Source organism: Cervus canadensis, chromosome 18, assembly GCF_019320065.1.
Source record: "Cervus canadensis isolate Bull #8, Minnesota chromosome 18, ASM1932006v1, whole genome shotgun sequence".
NCBI lineage: Eukaryota > Metazoa > Chordata > Mammalia > Artiodactyla > Cervidae > Cervus > Cervus canadensis.
The window spans coordinates 16,962,857-16,972,244 of record NC_057403.1 but is presented as its reverse complement, the minus strand read 5'-3'; the positions used below and the strand labels follow the sequence as shown (position 1 = coordinate 16,972,244).

General features: G+C 41.3%; 1 protein-coding gene across 2 annotated transcripts; it reads right to left on the bottom strand.

The window, feature by feature from the left end:
• Nucleotides 1-323: 323 nt before the first annotated feature.
• On the bottom strand, nt 324-9,062 carry LOC122420285 (zinc finger protein 45-like). Of its 2 annotated transcripts, XM_043435283.1 has the most exons (5): nt 8,356-9,060; nt 7,829-7,883; nt 5,747-5,873; nt 4,592-4,687; nt 324-2,598 (listed from the first exon to the last, which is right to left on the bottom strand). In XM_043435283.1, the coding sequence occupies exons 1-5, from the start codon at nt 8,358-8,360 to the stop codon at nt 1,055-1,057; spliced, it is 1,827 nt and encodes a 608-aa protein (XP_043291218.1). In that variant the 5' UTR covers nt 8,361-9,060; the 3' UTR covers nt 324-1,054. The 2 variants fall into 2 exon arrangements, with proteins under 2 accessions (XP_043291218.1, XP_043291219.1); XM_043435284.1 differs by lacking the exon at nt 4,592-4,687 and having other exon boundaries at nt 8,356-9,062.
• Nucleotides 9,063-9,388: the final 326 nt, after the last annotated feature.

The following is a 9,388-nucleotide window of genomic DNA, read 5'->3' as shown; positions in this document are numbered from 1 at the left end:
GGCTTTTTAGTCATTAGGGAAATGTAAATTAAGACCAACATGAGAAACCACAATAAAACTACTGAAATGCTAAAAAATAAAACCCTAATATGCACTGGTGGTGGGAGTGCAAAATGACATATCCACTTTAGAAACACCTGTTTTCCACAAATTTAGACACTCTTACAACCCAACAATCCCATTCCTAAGTATTTACCAAAATAAAGGAAACCTGTGTTGATACACAAGTATCATCAGACAGATCTAGTTAATACACCATATAGAAATTATCATACTTGCTGCCACTGGAGGTGGAACTGACAAGAATGGTACACAAGGAAACATTCAGGTTTAATAGAAATGTGGAATATATTGATTTTTGTGATTACACAAGCAGATACATTTGTCAAAATTCATGAAGCTGTAAACGTGAGATTTATGCATGTGCTTGCGTGCCAATTACATCTCAATAAGGAACTGTTAACATACAAAATTGCTGGCCATACACAACCTGGTGATTCTGGACTCACTAATAGGTTATCACCTTCAGTTTGATAAGCACTAGTTCACAAGACCTGCAGGGTTGGGAAGATGATCCCAAGTGTCTAACGTAATCCTCCAATCCTTGGAAAATTCCTCTGTTTACAAGTTTATAGAAAATTTTAGAGAGGAACTGACTAAAAATTTCAAAAGTGACTGTTCTCCCTTTCACTCATTTCACATTGCTCGACACCTGCAGTGTGGTAGGCATTGAAAAGGCAAAGTGGATTTGCTGGAAGCAAAGTCCATGCCTTCCGGGAGCTTCTGTTCTAGTGGAAGAGATTTGGGCATTTCTGTCTTAGTACATTTGGTTCCCTCCAGATCGGATCCGTCCTTCCCACACCTCACATCCGTGTAGTTATCTGCTAAATGTGAAGGTTATGAATGAAGCTCTCTGTCTCTACACTCATGGGACTTCTCTGCTGTGTGGTCACCCAACCACCATGACACTTTGCAAGTTCTCAAGGAGATAAATGTTTTGTTTTCTATGACAGGACTATTTCAGCACGCATGTGAGATATTAACACATGCAATTTTATAGAGATTCTCTACTGTATGTATTCTCTGATGAGGCAAAGTCCTTGTCACTCTCATCCCCAGCATGGAGTCGCTGATGAATTGTAAGATTGGAGCTCCAACTAAAGACCTTACCACACTCCTCACACTTATATGGTTTCTCTCCAGTGTGAACCCTCTGGTGGGCTTGAAGGTATGATCTCTGTCTAAAGCGCTTACCACACACATCACATTGGTATGGTTTCTCTCCTGTGTGGACTCCACGGTGAGCCAGAAATTTTGAGGCCCGACAGAAGCCTTTCCCACACTCCTCACAGTGGTAGGGTTTCTCTCCAGTATGGCACCTCTGATGGGCCTGCAGCTGTGAGCCCACACTGAAGCCTTTCCCACACACTGCACACTGATATGGCTTCTCTCCAGTGTGGACTCTCTGATGCACTTGAAGGCTTGAGAACTGACTGAAGGCCTTCCCACACATCTCACATTTATGGGGCTTCTCTCCTGTGTGGATTCGAGAATGAACATTAAGATGTGAATTCCGGCTGAAGCCCTTCCCACATGTACCACATTTGTACGGTTTTTCTCCAGTGTGGCCTCTCTGATGGGCCAGAATATGCGAGGCCTGCCTGAAACCTTTCCCACACTCCTCACATTTATAAGGTCTCTCTCCTGTATGGATTCTAAAGTGAATGTTAAGATCTGAGCCACGACTAAAGCCCTTTCCGCATGCATCGCATTGATAGGGTTTCTCACCACTATGGCCTCTCTGATGGTCCAGAAGACTTGAGGCCCAGCCGAAGCCTTTCCCACACTTCTCACATTTATAGGGCTTCTCTCCTGTGTGGATTCCACAATGAACATTAAGATCTTCACATTGATAAAGTTTCTTTTCCGTGTGAACTCTCTGATGGACATGGAGATAGGAGCGCTTACTGAAGCCCAGCCCACATTCCTCACATTTATAGGGTTTCTCCAATGGGTGGGCTATCAGAGGAGCCTGAAAATGTGAGCTTTTTCTGATGTTCCTGCCACACTCCTCTAACCTGTGTGGATTCTCTCCAGCAGGGACTGTTTGATGTTGATGAAGATATGACCTCTGACTAAAACCTTTATGTGACATATCATGATTGTTCAGTTTTGCTCTACTGTGGACTCTCTGATGGGCTTGAAGACTTGAAAACCGACGGAAGGTGTTTTCACATTTTTCACATTTATAGGGCTTCTCTCCTGTGGAGGCTGTCTGGTTCATTTGAAGGTGAGAGCCCCATATGAAATCCTTCCCACACTCCACCCCTTTATATGGTTTTCCTCCAGTGTAGTCTCTGTGCTGAACTTGAAGATGTGAACTCTGAGTGAAGTCTTTACTGAACTCATCTTTGTAGAGTGTGTCATTTTGTTTTTCCAATTGAGAGCCAATTCCTTGAATAATTCCCATGGAATCTCGACACCTGGTTAATTCCTCTGTAACCTGTAGCCAGATTTTTGAGCAGAAAAACTCTTCGTGGGACAGATACCTTAATCCAACTTCTCGAAGAGTCTCTATGCCATTTAGATTCTGATTTCCTAAGAGGATAAAGAAAATTAAGAGATGGGGCATATGAGTGCTTTGCTCAGACAGCCAAGGTTATAAACTTAGGTCCACACCCTAACGCCTTATGGGGACATGACAAACTTCCATTTTTCTTCAGCATCATGTACCATTTGCATACCTCCAGACACTGAGAGCTGTTCCACCAGGCTCCCTTTAACTACTCATTAGGGGGATCCATTTAGAATCATAATAAGTTTCATAGGTGAAATAAAAATTAGAGATCTAGTAGCTACAGAGAAAGAAAAACACCTCCTAGGGAATGTTTACCAAGACGAGGCTGCATGTTACTGAAAGCTTTACTTTCTCTGCTGCAACAAGTGTTTAATAAACAGCTTTCACATAATTGCACATCTAATCCAAATGCTCAAAAGCTCAAGTAAGACCCTTACTGACAGATTATCAGAAGACATCCCCAGGCAGTGCTCAAAACTTTCGCTTTATTAGTTTTCTCCACTGGAAGGAGCTTTGGAGGCCCTGGTAGGTTGGAAAGATACATGTTTGGGAGAAAATAATTTATCACCTAAGGGCCTAAAGTTCAGAGTATAAGCAGATAGAGTGGTCTTTTGTTTCCTGCTGGGAAATATCCTTCTGGAAGACAATACACTGGGAAGTTTACTATAATAACATACACTATTCTAAAATTTCACATCAATAAAGTTCCTACAACTTCCATGGGGAAAAAAAGACTGAAAAATTAGAAGATACCCTAATTTTTATAACAGAGTAAGACCTTGCAAGGAGGAAATAAATAGGGTGGAATACAGATTTTAAGTCGGTATTGGACAGGAAGAATTACATTCTCCTTGGAACTCTGTTCCACCAATTAGTCATATAGCTTGCTACTAACTTCTTTAGAAGTGTCTTTTCAAATAATGCCTTATCATGGTGCCTCTTTTATTACCATACAATATCATATACTAAATTCTTCTGTCTATTCTCATTCCTGGAAATCTCCATTAACCATACACTGTTTTGTTTTTACATAGCCCATATTCCCATCTGACATACTATATACATAGTATAGGGCATAAAAAGTCCTTGATCTTTTCCGTTTTATGTCTTCTCCTGCTTGAAGGTAATACCTACAGGGACAAGCATTTTGTACTGTCCGCAGGTTTATCACCACTCCCAGAACTCTGTCCAATATGGTCAGTGTTCCAGAAATACATGCTGGATGGATAAATAAATTCTAGTTTGATGTCTCTGTGACAGTTTGAGCCATGTTACAAAAGTAAAAGAGCTTTTGCAAGTAACTTACTCATCATAGGAAAGGAAGTGGAAACAGCCAATTTGTTGGGAAGCTGAAAGCCTTCACTAGATGCAGGGCTAACCTAAGTGAATGTTGCTGAGAGAAAAGCATGATGATCACAACATCAGGGAATTTCCTGGTGGTCTAATTGTTAGGACACTGCACTCTCATTGCCAAGGTCCCAGGTTGGATCCTTGGTTGGGGAACTAAGATCCCACAAGACACACAGTGTTAAAAAGAAAAATAAATCTTGGCAAGAATCACTCGGAAGGCAAAAAAAATAAAAAAGCATAGGGCATAAAGATGGCCATGGGGCATACAGATGGACTGTTTCTGAAATTCTTATACCCTTTTCCTGTATGGGTAAAGATTTTCCTTTTTCATTCAGGAGTCAATATTTAGACCCCTATGTTATTCTTGCCCTGTGAAAAAGTTGTTTCTAAAAGCAGACTATAAAACTGATGGGCATAGGGGACATCAGAAGCCACTTTCTATACTGGGATTTTATTTTGAATGAGAGATCTGAGCTGAGAAATGACAATGTTTGAATTTAAAAGAATCACTCAGAGTGGAGAATTGATTGTGAAAAAGCAAAGCAGAAGAGAGAGCATTACAAAGACTGTGGCATTAATCCACAGACTACACTCTGACTTGGACCAGAGCCACAGCTGGAGAGGCGACAAGAAGCAGGACAGACTCAGTCATAGGACTCTCACCTGAGGAACAACAGCTCTGGGCTGCTGTCTTTATCATTTGCAGCTTTTCTTCTCTTTCTAACTGGGATGGTACATCTGGTGTGAAGGATTGATGTCCTGCCAAAAGGCAAGGACAAACATTTAAAATGAATGTATTAGAAGCCCAAATTATGAAAAATTGTGGTTTACACTATATCAACACTGACATAAAAATCAGTGCTTTCCAAGCCTTCAGTTATGACCCATTGGCAGAAATATACTTTATGCAAAACCAAGGATGTGTAGTCATTGCTGTTATTTAGGTGCTAAGTCATATCCAACTTTGAGACCACATAGACTGTAGCCCTCCAGGGTCCTCTGTCCATGGGACTTTCCAGGCAAGAATACTGCAGTAGGTTGCCATTTCCTTCTCCAGGAGATCTTCCCGACCAAGGATCGAACCCATATCTCCTGTGTTGCAGGTGGATTCTTTACCAATGAGCCACTTGGAAAGCCCCCAGGATATGTAGACTAAGTATAAATTACTGCAAGACATTATTTACATTGCACCCTTTTCACCAGTTCTCACACTATTCTTGGCAACAGGCCATAGTTTTTATTGCATCGTGCAGTTACTGCCAAGTGCTGTGATATTTTCTACCCTATTTTGTTTCAATTCCTTAAAGAATGTCATGACCCGCTAATTGGAGATGATTACAATTTGAAAAGTCAAAAAGGTAGAGCAATCATGCGGACAATTTATGGTATGTTTACAAACACACTTTGGTCAGCAGAGAAAGAAAAACACTATTTTTCTGTGGGACTTCCCTGGTGGTCTAGTGGTTAAGAATCTGCCTTCCAATGCAGGGGATGCAGGTTCAGTTCCTGGTCGGGGAACTAAGTTCCCACAGGCCATGGGGCAACTAAGCCAACGCACTGCAACTAGAGAACGTGCACTTCAATGAAAGATCCTGCATGAAGCAACAAGATCCCGTGTGCCTCAATTAAGACCTGACGCAGCCAAATAAATAAATAATTATTAAAACAAACTAACAAACAAAAAGCCCTGCGATCTCTGCATCTCATGCTGATTAGAAAACCAAAATTCAGTTCAAGAGCTCTGAAACTCTGCCTGTTCAAGGGCACATGAATATTGCAGGGGGTCTCTGTTTAGTTACAGACGGCACCAGTCCTCACCCACTGAGAGCAGGTTCCGGAAGTTCTCCAGCATCACTTCCTGGTACAGCTTCCTCTGGGCCAAGTCCAGCAGCCCCATCTCCTCCTCTGTGAAGACCACGGCCACATCGTTGAAGGTCACTGCCTCCTACAACATCAATCACACTCCTGATTCTTGCAACAAATGTCCCTGGAGGAAGGGTAACAACTGAGAAAAGTGGGCAGGATGTGTACAAAGTGGTTCCAGGTGCTGAGAGACCAGAGTCAATTTTACTGTAACATAATTAAATGTCCCCAATAATGCATTTATGTTGTATATATTTTTCTTTTCATAATAAATGCTGACAAGGAAAACTTTTTATATAGAATTTTTTGCTTCCCTTCCGATTATTTCTTTAGGATAAGTTCCAAACAGTGAAAAACTGCCATGTCAAAGAATAGGCAGCTTCAAAATTATTATGTACAACAGCAGATTTTCTTCTCAACTTTTCTCTTATTTTATCCTCCTCCAAGAGTATATAAGTAACCCCAATTCTCCATATCCCACACTTTGGATATAACCATATTTTTAAATCCTAGGCAAACTTATCAGTAAAAGAACAACTAACTTGATTATTTGTACTTATTTGATCATTAATAAGCTTATCATATTTTCACATATTTACTAGGTGTTTCTATTTTTTTTCTTTAGAACTTGGCCTGTTGATATTCTTTTTTTTTTTAATTTTTATTTTTTCAGCAACAGAGGTATCAATGGTTTCATAGAGGAGTAGCTTCCTTGTCTGAAGCAAGGTTCTGGAGCAAATCCTACTGTGTGTGTCCCATGGCAGGCAGGACATGGCCAATACATATATATTTTTAATTATGTTGGCTGTACCACATGGCACGTGGGATCCTAGTTCCCCAACCAGGGACTGAAGCCACACCCCTCTGTAGTGAAGTACAGAATATTTAACACTGGACCTCCAGGGAAGTCCCACCTGTTAATATTCTTTGCACATACTCCAATTGGGGTTTTATATTAGGATTCTGTAAAATTCCTATTACAGATTTCAAGCTTTGGTTTTTTGAGCATGGTGATGGACAGGGAGGCCTGGCAAGCTGTGGTTCACGGGGCTGCAAAGAGTCAGACACGACTGAGCGACTGAACTGAACTGATTACACATATTTTCACCCACATTTGGCTACTGTTCATGTATAGCACTGGGGACAGTATGGTTTCACATCCTTGGCACTTCTGACATTAGAGGCCAGATGATTCCTTGTTGAAGAGGGCTGCTGCGTGCACTGCAGGGTGTTTAGCAGCGTCCCTGGCTCTTATGTACTGTATCAGTAACACCCCCAAGTCATGACAGCAAAAATGTTTCCAGACATGGCCTGAGGGCACAATTAATTGCTTATGACAGTGGTCATGTTATGGATGTGAGAGTTGGACTGTGAAGAAAGCTGAGCACTGAAAAATTGATGCTTTTGAACTGTGGTGTTGGAGAAGACTCTTAAAGAGTCCCTTGGACTGCAAGGAGATCCAACCAGTCCATCCTGAAGGAGATAAGTCCTGGGTGTTCATTGGAAGGACTGATGCTGAAGCTGAAACTCCAATACTTCAGCCACCTCATGTGAAGAGTTGACTCATTGGAAAAGACCCTGATGCTGGGAGGGATTGGGTAGGGGAGGAGAAGGGGACGACAGAGGATGAGATGGCTGGATGGCATCACTAACTCGATGGACATGAGTTTGAGTAAACTCCGGGAGTTAGTGATGGACATGGAGGCCTGGCGTGCTGCGATTCATGGGGTCACAAAAAGTCAGACACGATTGAACGACTGGACTGAACTGAACTGAACTGAAGAATCACTTGTATACAGCAATATTTTAACATCTTCTAGTCTACTCTGATATGTGAAATTACAAAAAAGTGATAAAACAACAAAAATGAAACTATATTAAAATTAAAAAGCAGTGATCATCTGGCACTCTTCTTGGAAGAGGCTCTCAGCTGTCTACTATTCACTTCAGGGTTTCCCAAGAAAGACAAACAGGATGTGTTTAATCGCTGAGAAATGAGGTGACAACTGAATGCCTAGAAAGGCAAGCCCAACTCACCTTGAACTTGGACATTTTGTCCTCCTCCTCGGGAATTGCTGAGTCTTGGGAAGGCCTGATAGGAGAAGAAGAAAAAAAACTGTCAAAGTCTGGTCAAGGATGTCACTGAATCATGTTGTCATTGTTCAGTTGCTAAGTTGTGTCTGACTCTTTTGAGAACCCGTGGACTGCAGCCCACCACATTCCTCTGTCTATGGGATTTCCGAGGCAAGAATACTGGAGTGGGTTGCCATTTCCCTCTCCAGGGGATACTTCCCACCCAGGGATTGAACCCACGGCACAGCAGAAAATGGAGGGATTAACAATGTCCATCTCGTACAGCTACTGTCTTTGCTAAAATAATTAAATTGTATTCACAATTTCAGTACAACTTATGTGGCAAAATGCACAGGCTAATATAACTTTTCACCATTCGAATACAACTTTTAATTTTAATTAAACCTGGAGTATAAAAACAAAACAATGCCTAGGATTGCTGTCAGAATTAAATGAGTAGGCGGAAAGCTCAAAGAACACTTCCAAGGCACCTCATTTCTCAGTAGCAGCAGAAAGCAGGTCATGTTCAATAACGAAAAACCTGTCCTCATAAATAGTTTCTATCACTGGATCCTTCAGAGGTTGTTGCTTTCTCATATGAAAATCACCTTTAGCCTCTGACGTGTTATTCTTACTCGGTTTGTCATACTTAACTTGATGCCTTTGCAGTAATATTTAAGATTACATTGATGATTTTTTCCCCTGTGTAAAATATATATCACATAAAATTTTATATTTGAACCATTTTTCTTAGGGTGTCAAGTTCATTAGGTGCATTCATATTGTGAATCACCACCACTGTCTGTCTCTAGAACTTTTCCACCACCAGGATCTGAAACTCTGTACTCATCAAACACTTAACTCTCCACTGCCTATCCCCTTGGCCCCTGGTAACCACTATTCTACTTTTATAGTCGTAGTGTCAAATTTTCATGACACTACGAATGATCACTTTTTCAAAGATACAAGACCTTGCTAATTTGACTTTGCTTAACAGTAGGGCCTTAAAAAAACTCGTATCATTGAGCTGAAGAAAAATTAACAGAATCCTGTTAACAGTAAGTTAATCAGTATGCCATTTAAATTAACAAGCTAATCATAGTAATGACAAAAACAATACAGATGGCAATGTTTAACAGTGCACAAGCACTAGGTATGTGCTAGGGACCTTGAGAAGCACTTGGCACACATTGCTCCATTAGGTACCTCCCACACACCTGTGAAGAATCTAGTGTCCTACAAGTGGTGTGACGCTGGTCTGATCACCTCCACCTCTGTGCCTCTCCTCAGCTACAATAGGAGAGAAAAAAAGAGAATTGTCAGTCCTATGGTTATTGTGAGGGATGAATGAGCTAAATGACCTTAGCACTGTACCTGGCATTTTAGAAAGTTCTCAATAAATGATGATGATCACGACTGCTGTTCCCACGTAACAGACGAGGAAGCCGAGGCTCGGTGAGGTCCAGAGGCAGGAGGAACCTGAATCCACTCTCACAAAGGAGCTAGTCTTCTGGATCTTGTATC

Bases quoted from the DNA above. Each gene is read 5' to 3' on its own strand.
- LOC122420285 (XM_043435283.1), bottom strand. The intron at 5,874-7,828 runs GTGAGTTGGGCT...TTGATGTTGTAG, and splicing joins ACAAAATGTCCAAGTTCAAG to GAGGCAGTGACCTTCAACGA. The intron at 4,688-5,746 runs GTGAGGACTGGT...GCCTTTTGGCAG, and splicing joins CCGGAACCTGCTCTCAGTGG to GACATCAATCCTTCACACCA.